This window comes from Typopeltis vanoorti, chromosome 6 (genome assembly GCF_054136105.1).
Source record: "Typopeltis vanoorti isolate ZY-2024b chromosome 6, IOZ_Tvanoo_1.0, whole genome shotgun sequence".
NCBI classification, from domain to species: Eukaryota; Metazoa; Arthropoda; class Arachnida; order Uropygi; family Thelyphonidae; genus Typopeltis; species Typopeltis vanoorti.
The window spans coordinates 75,155,700-75,181,952 of NC_143554.1; the positions used below are offsets into that span (position 1 = coordinate 75,155,700).

A 26,253-nucleotide genomic window follows, 5' to 3' on the forward strand; every position below is an offset into this window, starting at 1 on the left:
AGTTTGATTATTACTGGCAATGTAAGCTTAATTTCTTAAATATCTGCACTGTTAATTCTTATGCTCATTACGGGGCCTAGTTCATTGGTCGTGCCGTGCAGTAAATCTACAGAAAATTCGCGAACTGTGGTGCAGCTTGCCTAGTTTTATAGTGCTGTGTGGTCGGTTGTTCTCTCTTGTGTTTTATCTCTTACTTGTTTCGGTAAGTTTAGGTTATTATTATTTCGGAGTGTACTTTACTTTTGTGAATGTATGTGTCCATAGTTAATTGAAAACATAATGTTTTTTTTCTTGTTTTTTTTTTTTTTTTTAAATAGAAAAGGTCTTTCTACCCTGAAATTACATCACACTAATCTGGACATAAAAGTAATAAAATTCCTAGTAACAATCTATATATCTTTTCTCTTCCTGAGTGCAGAAACCATTTTCACAATACATGAACCCTTCGTGGAATCCCAGAACTCATCACGATGGCTACCACTGTACGCCACAGATCCACTATCTGCACTGCACAATCTGCGGTTTGTACCATGTATTTGTCTGTTCTGCTATAAAGGAGAAAAATTTCATATGTATGAGATTGGTGAATTCATCTTCACTTGAAAAAAAGTGAACGTGATTATATATCTATATCATTTGTATACAGGGCCGGTTTTATCATTAGGCGAACCTAGGCAATCGCCTAGGGGTGCTAAGGCTATAAATATCCACATGTGTACGTGTGCTTGTGTGAGTATGACAAAATATATAGAGAGAGACAATGTAAGGGACACCTAAATTTTCTTTGCCTAGGGACATCAGATACTCTCGGACCGGCCCTATTTGTATATTATATTGTTATGTGAGTCTTCGGACCCAACCTAAGTGCGAAGACCCAATCTATCCACACAATCTATCATACCTCGCTTTGAACCTATTGACATACAAAGCACTCACAACCAACTTAGGCAACCCATTCACAACTCTCCAACCAAAAAATCTACCCCCCCCCACCCTACTAATCATACCTTTATTCAACTTCCAGGGATGATTTTTTATTCTCATCACTCTAGGCAAAGCTTAAACATTTTTCCTACATCTACCCCATTTAAGCAACTTAAATGTTTCTACCATATTCCATCGTTTTCTCCTGTCAACGAACTTCTGCAATCCATACATCCTCAATCCATCTTCATAGGGAACATTCTACAGGTCACTCACCATCGTGGTCGCTCACCTCTGAATCCTCTCCACTGCTTCCTTATCCTCAAGGAACCCAGGGGACCTGACTTGAACACAATTTTTTATAATGCCTTGATACACCCAGATGTGGGTGTATCAAGGCATTATAAAAAATAATAACTTCCTTACCTCTACATGTCAATGTGTTCTTCAATAACCAAGTAATCTTATGGGTAACATTAGCAATATGTCCTCTAAACTTTAACGCTCCATCTTCCACCACCACTAAATCTCTATTTTCATTTATTTCCTGTAGTACAGTGCCATCAATGTGATACATGGTTTGTAATCTATCTATTCCAAAATGCATAGCTTCACATTTCTGCGTTAAACTGATACCATTTATCTTTTGACAGCCTATTTAAATAATCTTGTAAGCTCTCCATGTCACCTTGATTAACTATTACTCTACCTAATTTCATCATCAAACAACAGAATATTTCCTTTTAGGTTATTTCCTACATCATTTATGTACAAATTAAAAGCATTGGTCCCAGCACTGTACCTTGCAGCACACCACTAGTCACCTGTTTTTGCCTTGATTCTATACCTCCATATACCACTTTTTTTGATATTTGTCCAGCAGCTGCCCTATTATCCACTTCTTCTTCTGGTTCCCATCTGCCATATGGCCGCGGGAGGGTAGCTATAAGCTACCATTCTAGGGAGAGATGATTATGAGCAAGGCGGTTTCCCGTTGCCTTCCTTGCTGTAAGTATTTATGACTGTAACCTGTGTGTTCACGGGGCCGGTTTGCCTGCTTGCGGGATGAAAAACCCCAGATAAACTGGCGGAAAAAACCCTGCTGCCCATGCCCAAGACCGGCTAACTTGGCTATGGCTGAGGAAGATCCTTAAGCTCCTCACGTCGTGGACGGGAATCGAACCTAGGACACTCCTTCCCCAGGCATATGGTTGCGAAGAGCAAAGCCACTAGGCTAACCGCGCGGACATTTGTTCTAATTTGTTCTAATTCATCTGCCATTTGTTCTAATTTGCATAACAGTTCCATGTGGTATTCTCTCTAATGCCTTTACAAAATCATCTTATAGACATTTCCTTTATCCAACTCAGCTGTTATTTTATTATTAAGTTAGTAAATTATTAAGCCATGTTGGCCCTCATACAGTATAATATTTTTATGTACCCATTCTTGAATTCTCTTTTTTATGAATTTTTCTAGTACTTTTACCACCATAGAGATACTGATTGGTCTATAATTTGTTACTGCTGCAAAGGAATTATTTGCCCTCTTTCCACTCCCTTGGAACTTTACCAGAGCTGAGACTTAAAGAACCTCGTCAAAGGCATTGTCAGTTCCCTTGCACATTCTCAAAAAAACTCCAATTCTCATTAAACCCATATCAAGTGGAGGTAATGAAGTCCCACTGATGTGGCAAGGGCCATTGTGAGATTGAGATAGTTGGGAAGAATTGATTAAATGTTTAGTCGAAACAGCTAAAGCAGGGAGGCTTGTATTATGTCTACTAATTACATGTTTTAGTTTGCTTGTTTTGTGGAAGGATAACTCTGTCTCTTCTGTCTGAGACTGATTAAATCATCAGTTGAAAATCTCTTCTGAAGTTTTTGCATCCTACTACAGATTTGAACAGGGCTTTCCAGTTGATGGGAATAGCAGATACTGACTGCTATGAAAGGCTTGAATTGGAGGTACTTAGGATATTACAAGATCCATGTGTTAAGGTTTAAGCGCTGGGAGAATCTCATGTTAGAGGCTTAATCGAGTGAAACAGCACCGAGAAAGAATTAAAAATATTATTTAATTCTTCCAATATTTATCATTTTGAGAGAGTACATAATGAGACTTGTACACAGGCAACACAAAATTAAGTGAAACATGTGGACGAAAGACCTAACTAGGTGAGGGCATCCTCTCTGGGATACTTGTTAGCAGCCTAGTATGTAAATCAAAGTGTTAGTGTTTCCCATATTTTAGGAAGTTTAATGCAACCATATTTATTTAAATTAGACTGATTTCTTAGAGCAGCTGCAGATTCCAAAAATACTCTTTCTCTTCTAAATTTACTGTGATGGAGCGGGGTGGTCTTTTTCTAATTTATTCTATTGATTATGGGCTTTTTTGATTAGTTTTTTAATGATGCCATGTTGAGAGGGGGGGGGGGAGTGTAGATGGGCTTCCTGGATATCGAATTTGTTTATTTAGCGTATGGCTCACACATGAAAAATTACATCACATTAATCCTTAATATATATGAACATAATAATAGACATAATACAGTCAAAAAAAGAGACTCAAGAATAGGCTACAACTGTATGTCTAGGTTGATTATCCAGTCAACTACACTTGGTGTAGCATGGATGAAGTCCAACAGGTTTCCATTGTATGCATGTTGGGCATATTCTACTATAATATGATTAATTGTCTGGCTGGGTGATCCACAGTCTCACCTGGGTGAGGCAATCATATCCTATTTATAAAGGTGGTCTGCATATCTGCATTGATTGGTGTGGATTTGGTTAAGAGTAGACCAAGTTTTTCAAGGTAGGTCAAAACCCGAAGGCATCTGTGCTGGGTCTACTAATTCATGGAAGTGCCCTGTTGAAGTGTTACAACAGGACTCTTTTTTCTTCTCCATGTTGAATCTTGTCTCTGCAAGATTTTTTGCTGTTAAGATTGGAGGGTGCCTTGACTTTAGCCTGTTTATTTCTAGGGGTGGGATGTCTTCGTGGATTGGGAGATTTTAAATTTCCATGATTTTGCTGTGTTCATATAGAAGAAAGTTGGATGTGTGGAGGTGGGATGTTGCTCAGCACTGGGAGCAAGTAGGTTGGAGTTGATTTCACAGTTCCAGAAATAAGGCTCATAGTGGTGTTAAGCTGAGCATCAACCAAATACACATGGGCACAGTTCAGCCATAACGGGTGAGTGGTATTCAGCTGCAGAGTAAACGAGACCAAGGGCAGTGCTGTGAAGTGTTGTTGCTGAGGCACCGCAAGTTGTTCTGCATAGTTTTTGCAGTATATTGTTTCGTGTTTTTAGTTTGGATGCTGTGTTAATGAGATGTGGTTTAAAAGATAGCTCTATCCAAAGTGACACCCAGATATTTCAGGAATCTGTTGTAGCTTAGCAGTTTGTGTTTGAAGTAGACCATGAGTTCTTTGTTAGCCTGGTTATTGTTCCTGTGGAAGCATGAAACTTCTGTTTTGCTGGATTTGGGCATAATCTCCATTTGCTAAAGTATTCATCTAGGACTGCAAGGTCATTTGTTAGTGTATCTTCCATTGTAGTAAAATTGGTGTGTCTAGTGGCTAGAGTAATGTCATCAGCATAGCAAAACTTCTTGGAGGCTGCATTAGACAAATCTGCAATGTATAAGTTAAAAAGGATGGCAGCCAGAACTGACCTCTGAAAAAGAGCTTTCCAACATGTTAAATAATGAGCTTTCGTCAATTTTATATGATGTCTCGTGCACTGCAGCAGATAAAGAATTTGAGAAAATACGGGGTCGACATATCAAGAAATTTGAGAAATTAAAAAAGAACTCAACTTCCGAACCAAAACTTCCAACCAACATTGTGGTCAACCTTTCTTCAGTTACGTTGAAGCCTGCAGCACTCATCACTCTTTCACGTGGCCACAACTTCGCCATTGCTCCCAGAAAAATACCGACCGAGGATATAATGATTCAGACGTAGGATCCACCACCTTCCAAACCACATCGCCAACAATATTAGACTGGATGTAGGTTGTGTTTTCACCAAAAACCAACATATCCAATAGTGAATATATAAAGGAAATGAAGAAAAACAAAGAAATAGTAATCACCAAAGCAGATAAGGGAAATGCCACCATAGTACTCAACCAAACAGACCACACAGGTAAGCTTTGGTAATGCTACACAGGTAATGCTCTATTATTAGATCGGGCTACTTACCTGCTTATTGAATACAATCCCACCAACTCACAAATCAGAAAACTCCATAGGCTCCTTAAGAAGGTCATTTCTTGGCCTTCCATATACGAACTCCCAAATATACATAAAGAAAATGTGCCATTACGTCCCATAGTGGATGGCATTGATTCCCCTACATACAAGTTAGCTAAACATACTGGCAACACACCATCACACATAAAAAAAAAAAAAAACTCAGCCACTTCAAAGCCAGCATAGAAAACCTTACACTCTGACATAATGGTCAGTTTTGACATCTCCTCCTTATTCACAGATGTCCCACTCAAGGAAACCTTAGGGCTAATTTAGGCTAAATTTCCTCCCGATATCTCATCCCTATTTCAGTTCATAATGAACTCGGGCTATTTCTTTGGCAAGGAAAATTCTATAAACAAATAGAAGGGACAGCCATGGGTTCACCACTCTCCCCACCCTTGGCCAACTTCTTTGTGGAGACTTTTGAAGAGAAAGCCTTAAACTCTACCCCACAGAAACCAACCATATGGCTTCGCTACATTGATGATGATGTTCGCTATTTGACCACATGGCTCTCATACACTCCTCTCCTTCTTAACACACTTAAACAACCAACACCCCAGAATCAAGTATCAAGTTCACCCTGGAAAAAGAGGAAAACAACAGCCAGCCTCCCTTTCCTAGACACGCTAGTCACCTGCCAGCCTGATGGACCCTTGGTTTTCTCAGTTTATAGAAAACCCACCCATACAGGCAGATACATTCACCAACAATCCCCCCCCCCCAAACACACAACAATATGGAGTTAAGACACTACACAATGGACTAAACTAATATCTTCAAATAACAATGCCCTAACCACTGAACTAAATCGCATCCTCCACACTTTCTCAGCCAATGGCTACCCCCCCCCCCCCCCAAAAAAAATCCAAAAAATATTGAAACCAGTAAATCACAACCCTCCCTCCCCTTCACAACACAAGGAATCCTCTAAATCCATCACCATTCCCTACATCTGAGGCACCTTGGAAAAAAATTACTACCAAAATCTTAAAAAAACATGCCTTGATCTCTTGTTACAGACCATATAGAAAATTGGCATCCCTTATCTGCTCACACCAACCACTTCCCCTAGACCATAGGTTGCCAAACTTTTTCGGGCCACCGCCCACTTTGCAAGATATAAATTTTGTAACGCCCCCATTATAATAGTTTGAATAAAACCATATTTCAAATATTTGAGACTGAATAAAACCATATTTCAAATACTCAATACTGTACTGTCGACATTTCTTCTTATATTCAGACATAATGAAGTAATAAAATTTGCAAAAATATTCACAAAATAAAGGATTTAATTTACACTTTGTATGACTCCACTTATCTATCACACTTTCGACTGATGATTGTTGGCAAAGCACACAAAAAATAATGAAACTTATTCCTAAACCACTGGTATTTATAGATTTGAAATCTAGCCCCAATCGACTTGCATGCATTGACTAACCATCGTACTCGTGCTTTGAACAAGTCACTGCAAGCACCCATATGCCTGTCAAAACGTGCTGAATTGAGTGAATTACCTACGTAATAGTTGACCGGCATACTACTAGTTAAGACTCGTCTGCTGCGTGGATAGACTAAAGCCTGTACGGCACGATCAATTTTTACAATAGCAAAAAAAATACATTTTTTAAGTATATAAAAAATAGAAGTTAAAATATCCTGTATGACACGTTCAATTTTCTCATTGACATCTCTTTCTATCTGACATGGTAAATTTTCAAATGATTAAATAATTGAAATAGGCCCAATAGTGAGCTATGTAGGTATTCTTGACCCAGTGGGCCAAGAATACCTAAATAGCTCGCTAGAGGGGAACCATCAGGACTTTTAGGAGAAAAAATAGCTTCCTCGCTTTGTCCTCATTTATTGTGTGTAGTGCCTGCGTGCACGTGTCTTTATTTTAAGTTCCTTTGAAGATGGCAACGTGACGTTGTTGAAATATTGGAAATATATATTAAAGTTTAATTTAATTTATTCTGGTGTACGTTGTGAATTCCCTAAGTTAATTAATAACCAGAACTGATCCTTGTGGTAATCCATTATTGGATTACCACAATGGATATTGATAATACCTTGGTAATACACCTACCCAATTACCATTGGGTAGGTGTATTACCAAGGTATTTACAAAGGCTAAACTACTATTTTTGCTTTCCATGGTAAACTGGATTCTAGAATAAAGACTATTGAGGTGAGAGAGAGGAAAGAGTATATCTGGAGCATGAGGCCAAATGGAGAACACCTATCTTAACCAGATAGGTTTGAAAGGGACTGAGTCGAAGAGCTATTAAAAATTGCAAAGGGGAGGACTCAGAGGTATCTTCTATCAGTTTTTTACAAGAAAGTCAAGAAATATCTTGACTTTCTCTCAAGATTGCCAGCTTTCTCAAATCTTATGACATAAAAGTGGCTTTCAAGCCCATTTTGACTATATGAGATTTATTACGTTTACCTAAAGACTGCAACCCGTTTAACAAACATCGTATTGTTTATAATGTTCCATGTTCTTGTGGCTTTTCTTACATAAGGCAGACATCTAGAAGTTTAGAAATCAGATAAAATGGACATATTAGAGAAGTCAATGACAACAAAGAAGACAGCTAAAGCCTAGCTTTTTATTTCTCTCGCACATATCGCAACATTGAATGGGAATTAGAGCTCCATGCCTTACATAGTGGATGGTCATCCACTCGAGAGGCACACTGAATAGAAACCAAGGAATGATCCTGTGTGATATTTGGAAAGTGTTCATTAGATCTTTATGCAGATCAGACTGATTTTTTAGTCAACTATCATGTACATATTACTGAACAATAGCTGACCTGTGCCAGTTTGCATGCTCCATGTATTTTCTGTTTTTAACTTATATTGTTATGGTTGTTAGCCTTTTATTGTAATTTTTGTTCATCCTAATCCTAACCCAGAAGAAGCCACAAGTATATGCACTGCAACTAGTCAGTTTCATTTATTTGTATTAATATTGCCAAATAATCCTGTATTTCTTCTTATAATTTGATTTTACTGGTCAAAAATCTACATATTCATCATGGGTTTTAATTCTTTTCCTGAGTTGGAAAAGGAAAAAAAGTAGTGTTAAAATTTAATATCCTGTTTTTAAAAAACTTATTTGAATTGTTATATTAATTATGTTATATTATATTAATTATGTTAATTATGTGTACCTTTTGTGCCTGTTCTAGGTGATGCTCGAGTGACACTAAAGAATAGCAGCTATAAAGTGTTGTAAAAAATCTCAATTAGTTTTTCCCCAACTTTTTTTTTTAATTTTTTAAATTATTTTACATGAACATACAAGCTTAAAATCAAAAGCCGATAGCAAATTATAAATAATTTTCAAGGTTTTGGGGAGGTTGAAAGTTAAGAATGGGAAGATAGGAATATGATGCTATGCAAGGGACAGAATGACTTTCTGAAGAGTTCTTGATTTAATGATTCTCTATTTTCATAATAGTGGCAGTGGAGTTATATCATTGGGGTTTAGAAAGACAGTTTCAAGCTACTGCATGCATTAACTTTAATGGTACTACCTGTAGAATAGTACTAGAGTAACACATGGATGGCACTAAAATATCATGCTGGTTTCAGTAAATCTAAAACCAGAAAGATATTTGATACTGAAAATAACAGTTCATCATCAGTGTGTAACAAACAGGTAATTCAAAGAAAAATACAGTTGGTTAAGTTACAACAGTAAGTGTGACAAGGTAGAAGGATCATTACAAATAGATAATCAATTTTGATTTTGCACAGGTTGAGAATCTCCCATACTTTCATGATAGATTCAATCACCCAGATTTAATTTTGATTGTATATCAAGGCCTCTGAACTATCCTTGAAGAAACATTCATGTTTTAAAACTGCTTCTATGAAGCAGACAAGCATAAATATTGTTCTAGCCAATAACTGGTCTGTTTGGTTCTGCAAGACCTAGCTTTTGAGGTTTAAGGCACTCAATGTGGTACAGTAATCTACCATTTATCTGACCCTTCAGTTATCAAAACAATGAGCTGGGGTAATTCAAATACTGTTATGTGGTGCTCTACAGAGAAGTTGCATGCCATGTGAAGGTCAATTAATTAAATGGCTGTAGTTTTGAAGGTCAGGTAAATGGTAGATTACTGCATTGATTAGAAAATTAGTTTTGATTATTTATTAATTTTGAAGGTCAGGTAAATGGTAGATTACTGCATTGATTAGAAAATTAGTTTTGATTGTCCTCTGGTTGGAAAGATCTGAGCTTGAATCCTATCTTGGATGTGAATAATCCTTAAAGAGCTTTTCAGCTGAAGTTAAGTAAGCAAGCTCATGGAAGTGGCAAGGTTTTTTCCTTCCTGGAAACTGAAGTTTTACTCCTACAATCAGGCAAATTGGAGAATATACAATTTACATATAATGTGTACTTATATGCATTGGAGACTAATAACACCTTATCCTGAAATTATGGTTACAACATCCAGGGATACTGGATGGTCATTGATGCTTAAGGACCTATTAGGATTACTGATGGAGTGTTCACTGATTTTGTTTTTCAACAGTTGGCCAGTCTATCCAAACAAACTTTTTTGCTTGGTAATACTATAAATTAAAGAAGACAAGAAATTATTCTTGGTTTCATCTTTTATCAAATTGTGAACACAAAGTTTGCACATGAAGTAGCTTCAACTGGGTACTTGTATATAGAGGCTAATGACCACATCAATTGCCTTAATATCCCATAATGCAGGGCACATATCCTTCAGACATGTATAATGCTATGCATTATGGGGAAAGGTCGCTACCCAGACCAGTTTTGACCTTGTAACTCATTACACTCCATTAATATTATCAATCGTTCCACCAGGCAATCTGCAGAAGCCTCAGCTCCACTGAACGGCGGGCAAATATCACCACTTTGCCAAGCATCAACCTCCACCAGCGAGAAGCCCATCTTCAAAGTCATGGCATCTACTGAAGGGCTCCTGATAAAGGCCACCACATCTATAGAAGCCATGCTATAAACCTAGTAAAGGGCAGTGTTCAAGACTATTTTAGCAGTCCAACATCCATGAAAAACCACATCAATGGTAGTTAGAATCAGAAGAGATACAAAGGTTGAAGTAATGCATGATTCATAAGTAGTGAAAAGAGTAGCACCTTATGATTAAAATACTCTGGATTAGAACTAGTTTTGGGAGTTTTTTTCACTTTGTTAAAGATGTCAAAAATTATTTTAAAAAAAAAATTTAAAAAAAATCAGCTAACGCCTTTTTTATTCCTGTATAGGGAGTAGGCTAGGCCGTTTAGCCCTATTTAACTTTTGGAGACTGAGTGGGCAGTTCAATCTCCACTGGCAGCCAATCAGAGATAGCTGGCCCAAGGCTATCACTAATTAAGCAGCACGCAGTGAAGAGAGACTGTTCAACAAGTGCTGCCATCTCGTGGTCCATAACCCTAATATAATATATTAAATGTCTGAAATAACGTGGGTTCTATGGTCGATTTTCTTCAGTTTCCGGGAGAAAAAACCCGCTTGCCAATGCCAGAGATCGACTAACTCGGGAACCGGTCGAAAAAAGGCTTGGAAAAATTTCCTCTGGTCGACGACTAGATTCAAAACGAAGTCTTTCTTCGTGCGGTCAAACGTCGTGGTGTGCAAACGCCACATTCACTGAGCTACACAGGCCAAAAATTATATTCTTGTTTAATTCTATACCAGATGTAATCAAACAGTTAGCACATGAAGTATCTTCATGACTAGGCTACTTCAACATTTTTATTTCTTCTGCGTCTGGCTCCCAATGATGAGACATCACTAAAGATCGTAACCAGCCTGTTTCGTGGCTCTTCCCATAATGCAAAGCATTATGAGATACTAAGGCAATTAACATGAAGTTATTTAACCTCTATATTCAAGTAGCCTAGTTGCAAAGAGACATCATGTGCAAACTTTGTTTGCTGACATTTGGATAAAAGATTAAACAAGAATATAATTTCTTGGTATCTTTAATTTAATTTATAACAAAGTTAAAAAACTTCCAACAACTAGCTCTAATCCAGAGTATTTTAATAATGTGTCAAGCCTTTTCAATACTTGTATATGCAAAATATATGACTTTGCATTACCATAACCTTGTTATCTTTTCTTGATTTGGCTCCACTGATGTTGTTTTCCGCAGATGTGGGGCCTGCTGAAGTGGTCTTGATCAGTGAATTCCGTTAGACACTGGCCTGTGGTGTGGCTTCTACTGATGCGACTTTTATTAGGCCCTTCAGTGGATGGGTTTTCCTGGGAGATGAGCAGTTCTACTCTGTGCTGTGAAGTCATTGGCCTCTGTATACAAGTGGCCCAGTTGTGAAGTTGCTTTATGTGCAAACGTTTTTTGCTTATACTTGGATAAAAGATAAAACCAGTATTATAATTTCTTGGCATCTTTAATTTATAGTATAACCAAGCAAAATAACTTTCATCTTTCCACATTGGAATGTAAATCCATAATTTGTTGTGTAACAGTTTCCAAATTTTGAAACATCTGCTCAAGTTCTTTCAATAAAATTTCCTTTGGGGCAGACTCCTCTCCTTTAGTAATGGTTTCTTCTTTCTCGTTGTGAGCATGCTGTAGCTCGAATACCCTCCAATAGGTGGAGGGTATTCTTGTTGTTATTATTATTATCTGACACCTCCATGGAATCCAAAGACTCATTGAGAGAGGGCACCTACTCTGTCTCCACCAACTACAGCAAACCACATCATCTACACCAATGCCATTTACTTCCCACCACTAGTATTTTCACAGACCTTCACAAACATCCATGCCCACAGCGAGATTCGAACCCACAGCCTTTTGGCTGGAGAGCAGATACACTAGCCACTTGGCCAACCAGACTGGCATAAAGGTATATAAAGAGATAGGTGACCAGCATGGCAAGGAAGGCAAAATTAGATTATGAGAAGAATCTGGCCAAAGGAAATCCCAGAGCTCTTTTGTTATGTGGCAAGTAAGAGGAAGAATGACTATGGAAGATTAACTTAACAAGTGGTGTTAGTCACAAGATGACAGAAGCAGATAAAATTGTTGAGTTATTGAGTGACCACTTTGCAAGGATATATCATCCTACTGGGGTTACTGCTCTAGCATATGTGACAGACATTGATGTGGGAACAGAGATGGATGAATTGGAGATTCTTAGGATATTGCAGAATCTCAATGTCAACACATCTGTGGGATTTGATGGCATATCAGCTAGGGTTTTGCGAGAATGTGCAAGGGAACTGGCAATGCTTCTGGCTAGGCTCTTTAATGTAAGTCTCGGTTCTGGTAGAGTTCCAAGGGAATAGAAAGAGGGCAAAACGATTCCCTTGCATAAGGGAGGTTCTAAGACTGCAGTAGCAAATTAGACCAATCAGATCTCAGGCATGGTACTAGAAAAACTGGTCAAAAAGAGAATTCAAGAATGGGTAGATGAAAATGTGATACTGTGTGTAGGTCAACATGGCTTTGTGAAGGGTCGGTCATGCCTTCGTAAATTACTTTTTATAATAGAGTAACAGCTGAGTTGGATAAAGGAAAATGGCTACATGATGATTTTGCAAAGGCATTTGACTGAATACCACATGGAGTACAAATTAGAACAAATGGGGATGGATATGACACTGGTTGGATGAGAGGGTTGCTGCTGGATAGATATCAAAAAGTGGTATATGGAGGGGCAGAATCGGGGCAAAAATATGCGACTAGTAATGTGCCTCAAGGTTCAGTGCTGGGACCATTGCTGTTTACTTTGTACATAAATGATTTAGAAAATAGTCTGAATGGAAATATTCAGTTGTTTGGTGATGATGTGAAATTAGTAATTAATGCGATATGGAGAGCTTGCAGGTTGATTTAAATAGGCTATCAGTATGGTCAAAAGATAATGGGTGTCAGTTTAATGTGAAGAAATGTAAAGTTATGCATTTTGGGAAAAAAAGATTACAAGCTGTGTATCAGGTGGTGCCTGTGAATAAGTTACGTTAAACTTGTGCTCCCTCATTTTATCATAATTGCAAGTGTTTTGTGTGAAATAAGCAGTAAACGGAAAACTAACAGAGAGTACTAAGGAGCTGATTACTTCTGAACAACTTGTAAGTAGCCATATTCCATCAAATCGGTTATTTTTTACAATTAAAAAACAGTCACGTGAAAGTGCCTACCGTGAAAGTTGCCTGCCTTGTGAAGTAAAGATAGTGGCAACAAAAGATCAAGTCCTGTTGTCGTAGTGCTGCTGATCACCAACAAAGTGAATGAATGCTGTAGCTGTAAAACTGAAGTTGCGAAAGAAAAAAAGGTATATTGTGTGATTTCTGTTGCCACTGGCTACATACTTCCTGCACGAGCTTCTTATCGATCTCAACCAACCTTTCTTCTGTTCGATCTGCTTTTCTTCCATAAAACAGCTAATAAACATATGCAAATGAGTTGAAAATCTCAAACAACACCTTAATACTATGATCGATACTTTCTCCTCCAAAATCCGAAAGTTGTTTAAGCTCGAGATACTTGACGACCAGGACACTGCAAGTGCACCTGTGCCTGCTAACAAACTTTGCGACTTAATCGCATCAGTCGTACACGAGTCACTCAAGGCTGAAAATAGGAGACTCGCCGCCGTTATTCTGAACTTTCCGGTGGAAAAACGGTAAATATTAAAAGAAGATGTCGGCAAATTAGCAGGAAAATGCAACTTCGATCCCAGAAATATTGTCAGATGCCATCGTTTCGGACCCATAAACAAAAGATAGGACAGAACGAACTTTCCATGTCTCGTGAAAGTGACCTGTGACACACCAAACACATCCAAATTAATAACGAGCTAAAGGACACCTGTCCCAATCACATGTATGTGCTCACCCTGATTTAACTTTTGCCCAGAGGGAACAAAAATGGAGACACCAGTTGGATCATAGACTACAAACAAATCAAACTAGTGCAAAAATCAACTGACAGCACTAGTAGCCACCAAGGAGACCTGTATACAGGCACTGCATAGGAAACGTGCAAGACCCCTTGCGGTCAAATCCATGCCTTACAGAACCTTGCATATCCACTTCACCAACATCCGTGGCCTCAACTCCAACCTCAATAGTGTCCACTACCATCTGCAGTCTACCAAACCCCACTTACTCTTTTTGACAGAAACTGAAATCTCACCTTTCTCCCAGCACTCCACTGTGCATATATCTGCTCTGACATACCCTGCTAGAGAGCACCTAACCTAGAATCGTCCAACTTCGACCTTCTCTGGTTAAAGATATCCCTCACCTACTCAGTCAAATTCATCTGTTGTCTGTATCGCTCTCCTAATACCACCAACCACTCTGAGCTGTAATTTCCTCTCCTTAAAAGTTGCTTTTCTCCAGTCCCACTCTCCTAACAGTATAATCATCCTCCTAGGGATTTTAATGTCCATAACACCAATTAGCTTTCCTCTTCCAGTTGTACAGATCCTGCAGGCAGCGATGCTGAAACATGAAACATCCACCATCACTAACGACCTTATACAAATTGTTCACAAGCCGACCAGATAACCCAAAGCACTCCCCAAATAGTCTAAATCTCTTCCTTACCAACAACCCTTCTAAATATGCAGTGAATGTAATGAGCCCCCACCCGGGGAATTCTGACCACAACCTAGTGCTCATCTCCTCCTCCATGCAACAACACAGTCACTCCCACACAAAACACACCTTACACAGTCATTCCCACACAAGAGTTGTTTGGCATTTTAACAGTGCCAAATGGGACAGCCTCAGAGACAACTATGCTTCATTCCCATAGTTGGACTATTGTGTCTGGCCTTCCAATCCAAACATATGAACCGAACGTATTGCCAAAGTAATCCTCATTGACATGGAAACATACATTTCCCACATTTCTCTGAACTGCTGTCCCTTATCTAAACCCTGGTTCTTCAAAAGATGTGCCAAGGCTGTACAAATGAAAAATCAGGCATGCCACAACTGTCTGAAATCAAGAACTCCTTCAATGCCTATGCTGAAGCTCAAAATAAATGCAAGAAAATTATCAATGCTTCCAAAACAGAATTTGAACAGGCAAAAAGCAGGAAACTTGCAGCCTGTCCAAATGGCAGCCATGCCTTTTGGTCTCTTGCCAAAGCAGTTGGTCGTAACTTTTTCCCTACACTATTCCCACCTCTATCATACCCAGATGACTCAACATCACCCACAGAAAAAGATAACCTCCTAGCTTCACACTTTGCCTCCAATGCACGTATAACTGACAATGGCAAATGCCCTCCAGTCATTCCAACTGCCCAACATAAAATGTCCCCTTTGTATCCTTTTGTCAAAAAGAGATCATAAACCTGTTGTCTAAATAAGATGCAAAAAAGGCTCCTGGCCCTAATGACATTCCTCCATTCCAATTGTCCTGAAGATCTCTGCACCAGAACTGACTCCTATCTTATGCCATCTGTACATACTCTCTTACTCCACTGGTATCTATTCCCAAAACCTGGAAATTGACCTATATTCAACCAATTCCTAAAAAGTGTGACAAATCGCTGCCATCGAACTACTGCCGTACCTCACTCACCTCAGTCCTATCTAAAGTGATAGAGAAAACCATCAATTCTCAACTCCTACTCTACCTTGAAGGTACCCAGCTATTAAGCAACCACCAGTATGGATTCCGTCGATGCTGACCAACAGGAGATGAATTTCCATCTTTCTGTCTGGATGCACACTATGTGTGATGGTAGATGGCTCCCTATCCTCTCACCATCCAACTAATGCTAGGGTCCCACAAGGTTCAGCTCTCTCTCTCACTGACCCTCTTCCTTCTGTATATCAGTGACCTACTTCAGTTGATCTTCAACTCAATACACAGTTTTGCAGATGACAGCATATTGCACTCCTTCCTTTCATTTGACAGAATGTACTCTACACAACTCACTTCAACCCACAGAACATCAACCACCACTGCCCTTAATTCTGACCTTCAAGACATCCTCCAATAGGGCTCAGATAACTTTGTCAACTTCACTGCTAGTAAAACCCAGTTCTGTCTCACAAAAAAAAAAAAAGAACCATTTTCCCCCAGTATTGTTTTTGATAACACTCAAATTCCCAGACAAGATGAGATTTCTCTTCTCAGAATTACCCTGACATCAGTCCTCTCTTGGCATAAACACATCACAACCATTGCATCCTCACTTTCCAAAAAACTAGGATTTCTCTTTTGCTCCAGACGTTACTTCATCTAAAACATCTGTTTACCTTATACAAATCGCAAATCTGCCCAGCCATCAAATACTGTCCTCACATTTGGAGTGGGGCTCCTAAAAGCGCTCTCAAAATGCTTGACAGAGGAAAGCTATTAGACTGATAAATGATCCAACTCATTCCCCTCACGTTCACATAGACGTTTGGTCTCTGTAGTTATGTTCATCTGAAACAGCATCAATAATTCCCCCACTCTGTACTAAGCCATTGGAATACGTACAGCTGCCACCCAACATCCTTTCACAGTACACCTTGAAATCCATAGAACAAGTTTCTTTTCCTCCTCTTTCATCCCTGGTACTGTGGAACAGTTCCCCCTGACGTATTTCCCAAGGAATACAATATACAGGCTTTTAAATGAAATGTAAACAAGTTCTCCTTTCCCAACCTACTACCTGTACCCATATATGGTACTAGCGTACTATAGGTTGATCAGCCAACCTCTCGTTATATGGGCCCAACATTAAAAAAAAAATTGATGTCACTGTACTCCAGGAAATAGGTGAAGCTAGAGATTTAGGAGTGGTGGTAGATTATGTTCTAGGTGAAGCTAGAGATTTAGGAGTGGTGGTAGACAGGGTTAAAGTTTAGAGTAGAACTAATACATGTGGACATTTTCATTACATGACAGGGAAGAAAAGAGCTAGAGTTTAACCCCTGAAAGTTGTGTAATTAGGCCAGTGTATGTGGATTATTTTTATTTTATTTTTTTTCCCGAGTGTAGTAAACAAATGGATGGATTACTGAACTCGATTGTGATTGTCACTGAATGAGTTTGAGTGGCATTGTTTAGTTTGTGAGTAATGGCTAATCTAGGCCTCTTGCATTGAGTCTTATGCATGCATATTTATTTTTTTTGTGACTTCCACCTATGACAATATAACAATCAAAGGAATATTCATCTAGTTTCCTACATGATATGGTATATATCAAGGAATGGTTACTTTTCCATGTAACCAGATGAACATAATTGCAGAAATATGTAAACTACTGTTAATGGATTCAATGTTCCACATATATTTATCATTGATCTTTTGCTGTATAACTCCTGTTATAACTGGAGACATGTTCTAGTGATCAATTATCAAATTTTATTCATGCCACTTTAGGGCTGTGTAATAATTAATGTGTTATTATATATATATATATATATATATATATTTTTTTTTTTTAATTTTTTTTTTTATTCTTACTTATTTAAGTTTGTATCTTTTGAACTTCCTTTATTCTATCTCAATATTATTTTTTTCCTTTTCTCTTATTATCAGTCGCACTCATCTGAGTTGTAATCGTTGCCTGAGCTAGTCTTATCGCTTTTAATCCTTTAGTCTACAATTTCATTCCCCCCCCCCTCCTCTGAAGGTCGTAACTATGTTACTTTCACATGTGTGGAGATAGATTTCAGAAATTGCCTCTGGCTGGAACCAATTCCTTCGTTTAACTAGCTGATATTCTCTTACACTGACCTTTAAAATTTTATTTGTATAACAAGGTCATAGGGACCTCAGTTATATGACCTCGTTATTTGTATAACGAGGTCATAGGGACCATGACTCAGCAATTTCATAGGGAGGAAGGGGGTCCCTTCCTCCCTATGAAATTGCTGAGTCATGGCGGGAAAACCTCGTAACTTGCCAACCTTCATGACTGGCGATAACCTCAGGTCTACATTTCCAATCCTGTCTGGGCTATCTCTTTTGTTTGTATAATATTGGTGGTTAAAGAATTTATCAATTAATTCTAATATTTTACCATATTACATAAAACACTAATGAAAAAAAAATGTCAATTAAACTACAAGTATTTGGTATTGACTTTCTTTCTCAAGTAAAATCGGTATATAAGAATTTTGTACAAAAATTCTTTCTATACAAGATTTTACAGCTGTAATAAGTAAATTGCAAGTTCACACTTTTTATTTTGATAAAAATCATGATTTTATTTAACGAACCTCCTTCCCAGCCTTACTAGTAAAGTACTGGAAGTCAGACTATGTCGAAATAAGGTGTATTTTATTGGAGCTGAGTTTAAATCAAAGAAATTAGAGGGCATCTTGGAAAGTTCTGATAAATGCCTAGAACAAAAATTAATTACTAAATGAAAAATAACAAATTATTACAATTTGATGAAACATGGCAGTTAGAGAGTTTTAAGATGTGTTCTTTCTTGTGGGTTATATCAGTTGCTTCAATATCATTTTTGTTCTACGAGTTTATCAGAATTTTCCAGACCCTTCTCCCACCTCATATGTGTTTGGTTGCATTTTTATGGAATATGTTAAACATACATGTTGAGAAGCTGATCCACATGATCAGCTAACATGTGGGAGCTTATATTTTGTTTAATTCATGAATTGTTACTCATAATTTCTTAACTCTTTTGTAGATCATGTATAGTCTTTCAGCTGCCATGAGGTCATCTGCTTGTCGTCATTTATCGTCAGTCTTGGTAAGGCACTATGCCAAAGATATAAAATTTGGTCCTGACGTAAGAGCTGTGATGTTGCAAGGTGTAGATATTTTAGCTGATGCTGTTGCTGTGACAATGGGTCCAAAGGTATATTTTTGCTAGCTATTTTTGTTTTCACTATAGTAGAAAATAATAAAATTGAATTGAAATTGCTGGATATCATTTTTTGTGATGTAGACAAAGAATACCTTCACAATCAGTGGTGTTGTGTACCCATTTAAGTCAGGTGTAGCTTATCCAACCCGCGTTACAAAATTCACGTGAATTTGACCATACGATTGCATTTTTATCAGTGTATGAAAGTTTTAAGAGTGTATAGTGCATCAGCATTCATCTTAATTGGTCCAATGCAATTAATTGTAAGATAAGTTAGAATACTTTAATTTATCTATTAATATAATTTTAAATATGGAAAACAAAGAACAAATGAACATTATCTATGCTTCATGCATGCTGTTTATGTCAGAAGCACAAAGGGTTTACGCATCGTTTTGAGATTAGATTATCATTGGAAAATACTAGGTTGAGACATGAATAATTTAAATTTTGATATGATTTTAATATACAACCATATAATATGCACGGAAAGTGGAAAAATAATTACTTGGGAAATTATTATTTTTCCATATTGAACCAAAGAAAGGCTGAAATAACTTGTTTTACTTATTTATACACAAGTTTCAACCTCCTTCAACTATAATCATACCATCTGGCAGAAAATAGGACGTTTGGTAGATCATGAATACTTTCCCATTGTAAATATGAGCAAAAAAGTTATAAATTATTTATAGAAAATTACTTGTCTGTCTATATCGGTGTCCTAAACACGTCAAATCACACATGCATAAGAGATGAAACTCGGAAAACAAAAACAGCAGCTCATGACAAATGACAACATGCAATTGGATTGGTTGAAATAATAACCAATCAGCTACTGATTTCTTGGTGCTATTGTCTCAGTGCTCACCCTGCCTCACCTTCTGGGTGGTTCAATTTGACCTGGTGCACCATGTATACGTCTCTTCAAAGGGCACAAAGGTGTATGACTGCACATCCAGCCTGTTAACATGAATGTGATGCAATGTTTATGCATCTAAATGTGTCCTCTTCATTAGTATATCGTGGTTTAATTTTAGGAATCATTCGAAACCAGAAACAATTAGGGGCATCTTTAACAGGAAGAAATACAAAAATATATTGGTGTATTTCTATTCTGTGGCTGTGCACCTAGCTCACCCTGAATATTTGCCCCTGCTCACATTTCAGTACATTAATAAGTAAAAGCTTGTAGTGGGTATGGCCAACATATGAGAGATAATTTTTTTTAGGTACCCTCATTGTAATAATGGTAAATATAGCATATTTTGGTCACGTTGAGTGCTATTTCATTATAAAATAGCATATTTGTCATTTCCCACAGTTACATGAGTATACATCTGCTAATATGATTTAATTGCAGCTTAATTATTTTCACAGAACTAGTTAAATTTCATTTTTGTAATCAAATAAAATTGCATCTTGGAACCATATTTAATCCCTGCTTATTCTGAGTCTCCAGCATTCTGCTGGTAATGGTACTGTCACTGGTTGTGATGGCTTTACAACAAATAGTCGAGAAATCATGGAAATATAACAAAGATCTGTATTTAAGTTTTGTCGATCTGGAAAAGGCATATGACAAGGTGCCAAGAGAGAAGCTACTCAATACGCTACAGTTATATGGTGTAAATGGGGCATTATATCAAGCAATACTCAGTCTTTATTTGAATTGTAAATCAGCAGTTAGGATTGAAGGAAGTACAGGAAGATGGTTTTATGTTAAATCTCATGTGAGACAAGGATGTACATTATCCCCTTTTTTATTCATTATCTATATGGATCATATTATGAAGGAAAGTGGTATTAAACCTGATATCAAAATTGGAGATGTTAATGTCAGCTCTTTGCTTTATGCAGATGGTGTTATACTTCTAAATAAATCTGCTACAAGTCTGCAAGATTCCCTGACTAAATTGAATAACTGTTGTAATAGATATGGTATTGAAGGTAAGCAATAAAAAGACAATGAAAATAGGTAGAATTATTGAAAATGTCAACTGTGTTGTGAATGGAGAACCTGTGGAACAAGTAAAGCATTTCAGCTACTTAGGCACGATTTTTAGTGAAGATATTAAATTAAATATGGAAATAGACAACAGAATCAACAAAGCTGATATGGTAGGAAGTTAATTGAATAAATTCATATGGAATAAGAGAGAAATTAGTCAGAATACTAAATTAGCTGTATACAAGACAGTGTTCAAACCAGTTTTAAATTATGGATCTGAGAACTGGGTCAGAAGTAAAACACTTGACCAAAGACTAGAGACCACAGATATGAGAGTCCTGAGAAAGATTAGAGGCGTGAACAGATGGCATCAGTGGCAATATCATATTAAAAACGAGTATATTAGGAAAGAACTTGACATTGTCAGCATCCAGGGATGCGTTAGCAGAGCTAATCTCAGGTGGTATGGTCTCTTAAACAGAATGGGCAATGAAAGATTAGCGAAACAATTGTTCTCTGCTAGGCTTGCAGGAAAACGACCCAGAGAAAGATCAAGATATAGATGGATTGATACGGTACAAAGTGCCTTAGACGATAGAAATATAAGATATGATAATGTTGGAGTCTTGACAAGTAACAGACTGATTTGGAGGAAAATTTTAGATTGGAGTTAGTAATGATGTAAATTTTTCATGTAGTACTATCATATCCTGTACACCTCTTGAGGGTACATGCAGCAATTTGATGATGCATTTGATTGTTTCATGGTGTATAGCTATGTAGGAGTAGAGGAGATAAAACAGATTGTGAATCCCTAGTCATGATTATTTTCACTCAGCATCTAGTTTTTGTATTTATTTGTTCATTCTGGAACTAAAATTTTTTTATCATCACTGAGGAGTAAACTGATTTTTCTGTTTTCTCTGCTGTTGAGCAATTAAAAATTAGTTAAGGCATTTTTTTTTCCAATCACTATTTTAGTAAGCAGTTATAAATACATCAGGCATCACCACATATTCAAAGACTTGAGAATTTGACATATATTCGAGAAGTAGAGAGATTTTGGGGTTGAATTTGAAGTGTTTGCTCAAACTTACAGGATATTTATGATTTTGAGCCTTATATATTCTGCTTTTTTTTTTTAATGAAAGGGGGAGGGGATCAGACTTGCGGATTCCATCTAAGACCTGAAAAAAATGAGTGTCTGAAAATGCAAATTAGAAATCAAAAATTTAATAATCTAAAATATTGAATGGATTTCTAGAAATACACTGCTCAGAATAAATGGGTCATTCCAAGTGAAATCAATTTAAAAATTAAATTGAAGCTTTATAATTTTGTGTTCAGATTGAAGGAAATTTTAGATTTTTACTGTCATTCTTTTAATTATGGCAGCCACTTTTATTTGGTAGGTCTGCGGAATTTTTACTATTTTGAATGGTTTTAAAATTAAGCACAGCTTAGTTCCAGACTTTAAGACACATAGTTGAGGAATCGTGGGAATATGACAAGGATCTGTACTTAACTTTAGAAGATCTGAAAAAGGCATATGACAAGATATCCATAAAAAAAAGCTTTTCAAAACTACAATTATATGGGGTGAGGAACATTATACAGAGCAATACACAGTCAATATTTAAGTTGTCTGTTATTGTTTTGTATCTGTCAGTAGTTAGAATTGAAGGATATACAGAAATATTCATGGTAAGGCATGAATGGCCATTTTCTTATTCATCATCTATATGAATCGCATTATGAAAGAAAGTGGCATTAGGCCTGATATTAGAATTGGACATGTCAAACTTAGCTCTCTGCTTTATGCAGATGATGATGATGAAGTACTCCTAAATACATCTAGTACAAGTCTCCAGGATTCTAACTAAATTGAATAACAGCTAAAATTTAGCATGAAAATCAGCAATAAAAAGACCAAAAACTATGAAAATAGGCAGGAACATAGAAAACTTAAGCTACATTCTGAATGGAACCTATAGAACAAGTAAAATATTTCAGCTATTTCGGCATAGTTTTTAGTGAGGATGGCAAATTAAATTGAAATAGACAACAGAATAAGCAAAGCTAATATGATTAGGAGCTAGTTGAATAAATTTATATGAAATGAGAGAAATTAGCCAAAACACAGCTAGCAGTATACAGAATGGCGTTCAAACAAATCTTAAGTTATGAATCTCAGGGTTGGGTTACAAATACAGTGCTTGATCAAAAATTAGACCACAGATATTGGAGTTCTGAGAAAGGGGAGTTAACAGATGGCATCAATGGCGGAATCATATTAAAAATGAAGACATTTGGAAGGAACTGACATTGTTTGCATTCAAGAATGTGTGAGCAGGGCTAATAAGGTGGCATGGGCACTTAAGGTTAGCAAAATAGGTATTTAATGCCAAGATTGCAGGAAAGAGATTCAGAGGAAGACCAAGGTCTAGGTGGGCAGATTGATTCAGTTGTGGAGAGAGACATTTCAGTATGGAATATGTCCACCCTGAACTGCAATGCAGCTCTCACAACATTATATCATGCTTAACACTAAATGATTCAGGAGGAGTTCTTGAGGCAAATCCCCCCCCCTTCAGAGCAAGGAGGGGTGGGGGGGGGGCAATCTTTTAGATCTGGGGAGCATACTGGCTACTCAGTTCGATTAATATCCTCTATCTCCAGAAGTATCCCCCACTGCTTATGTATGATGTGGTGTGGCACTGTCATCCAAAAACTGAATTCTTTGCTTACAGCACCATGGAACAATTAAACATGACATTGAAGAATTTTGTTGCAGTATCATTCACCAGCCATAGTCACTTTTTCCAGCACTTTTAGCTCGGTACGTTCATTAAGCATAATGCCTTCCCACATCATAACCCAGTACCACTTTCACACAATATCAAGTGTCATCTAGAATCAGATGAAAGACTAAAACAACTGTCATCTGTAAAGAGTACATTGGGATACTGTGACTTGTCCAATTTTTATGGTGGTTTACGATGAGCATCAGATAAAGTGATGCAGACTATAGACCTGCTTGTCGCAGATGTCTTGCCATGGTTTGTCGAGATATCTGCATACTTGTGCTTGAATGGAGCTGACTTGCAAGCTGAGCTGTCTCAGTGCCTAGATCCAACACTCTGAGATTCCAAACTCTTGTAATATCATAATTCTGCAGCCCTCTTCAACCTTTCCAGTAATTCTTTCTCACATGATAAATTTAGTTTAATCCTTTATCCAAGTGTAAGCAAACAAAGTTTGCACCTGAAGTATCTTCAGGACTGAGGCAACTCGTAGTAAACGTGAACCAAGATCTCATCACTCCTTGTCTCAGTATCTCCCATAATGCAAAGCACATCTCCTTGCAAACATGTGTGATGTTATGCATTAAGGGAAGGGCCACTACCCAGACCGGTTTCGACCTTTATGGAGGTCTCATCAGTGGGAGCCACACCCAGAAGTGGTGATACTAAGGCAGAAGCAATGGAGAGGTCATATTTACTTATACAAGTTGGGAAAAGGTGTACCACCTTATTATTAAATTACTCTGGATTTAGAGAAAGATGTTGGAAGTTTATTTTCTACTTGGTTAGACTATAATAAATTTTGTTTAATCCTTAATCCAAGTGTAAGCAAACAAAGTTGCAAAATTGCTTTACTACGAGTTGCGTCAGTCCTGAAGTACCTTCAGGACTGATGCAACTCGTAGTAAAGGTGGAGCAAGATCTCATCACTCCTTGTCTCAGTATCTCCCATAATGCAAACACACTTTATTGGATAAAGGATTAAACTACATTTATTATAGTCTAATCAAGTGGAAAATAAACTTCCAACATCTTTCTCTAACTAAATTAAAATCATCAATTATACAAATTATTACAAGCTGATTCATCTAAATTTGTGGTTGTAATCTTCAGAAATAGTTTTCATCCTTAGATTTTGAACTTCAGCTTTTTGTGTCGTTTTGTTACTCCTTGAATAATATGGTTTGATTTCAACCTTTACAAAAGTACAATTAATGCTTTTATTACAGTTATTTAATTACTATTTAATTGGAAAGATAAATTTCAACAATATGAAAAGTGAGTTTTCTGATATTAATAAGAGTATATGCACTGATTTTATTCATTAGAAAAAAAAAAACCAGAACATCCTCTAAAGAGATATAACTATGACTTCTGAGGCTGGAACAGACCATCCTGGGCCTATATATTGAAAAGTATGATATGCATTGATTGTGGGTGTCTTAAATTTAGAATAGAACTATGCTTTGAACCTTTCAAGCATACAATTTGGGCAAATTTTGTTTTGCTTTTGAAAACTGTTGCTACTTTTTTTGTGTGTGTGCTCATCTTCTAGTTGTTTCTGGAAATAATAATTGGCTTTTCTTCCACCTTTTATGCACATATATCAGTTACTTCTAGTATGTTTTCTTTGTAATACTTTCAGCCTTTCCTACTTAATACACACACACACACACACACACACACGTATTTTCCAGCATTATATATTTTTGTTCTTGCTTTTGGCTTCAGTATCTTATTTATTTTTTTTTTTTTTGTCTTTGATTTTTGTTGAGAGGCTTTCAAGAGAGGACAGTGCTTTTTTACTTGAAATGCTAAACTCAAGGTCAACCTTTCACAAAATATTCTTTTGGCTGGTTTAATATTGCTAATGACTTACTTTTATACCACATGAAAAATGTTGACATTTTATGTGTAGTTCAGGAAAATAAAGAAAATCAGGTACACTGTCAACACTTCTATTATGTTACATTTGTATAGTGACTGTTAATAGTAACTTTTAGTTATTAATAAATAATTTTATTTCCCTGCCCAAATAGGGAAGGAATGTAATCCTTGAACAGTCATGGGGTTCTCCAAAGATTACTAAAGATGGTGTGACAGTAGCTAAAGCAATTGAATTGAAAGATAAATTTCAAAATGTCGGTGCTAAGTTAGTACAGGATGTAGCAAACAACACAAATGAAGAAGCTGGAGATGGAACAACTACAGCCACTGTGCTTGCAAGAGCCATTGCAAAAGAAGGATTTGAAAAGATCAGCAAAGGAGCCAATCCAATAGAAATTAGACGAGGTATGTAATTTATTATTATTATTTTATTTTTTAATATTTTTTTCATAATGAAACTGACATTGTGATTAATCGGTAACTGAATGTGCAATACAGTTCAGTCCAGTTTTTCTCAGAACTCTTGTATATTTTGTCTCCACTATTTGATCCAGTGTTTTATTTCTAA

The 26,253-nt window shown here is 37.0% G+C and overlaps 1 protein-coding gene across 1 annotated transcript in view; it reads left to right on the forward strand.

Moving 5' to 3' along the window:
* Positions 1 to 45: 45 nt before the first annotated feature.
* The window catches only part of LOC150105586 (heat shock protein 60A-like), a 115,410-nt gene continuing 89,202 nt past the window's right edge, over positions 46 to 26,253 (forward strand). The window contains exons 1-3 of the mRNA XM_090394930.1: positions 46 to 202; positions 18,864 to 19,034; positions 25,838 to 26,090. Coding sequence (XP_090251056.1) covers positions 18,867 to 19,034; positions 25,838 to 26,090 — 421 coding nt within the window. The 5' untranslated portion in view covers positions 46 to 202; positions 18,864 to 18,866. The remainder of the gene's footprint in view (positions 203 to 18,863; positions 19,035 to 25,837; positions 26,091 to 26,253) is intronic.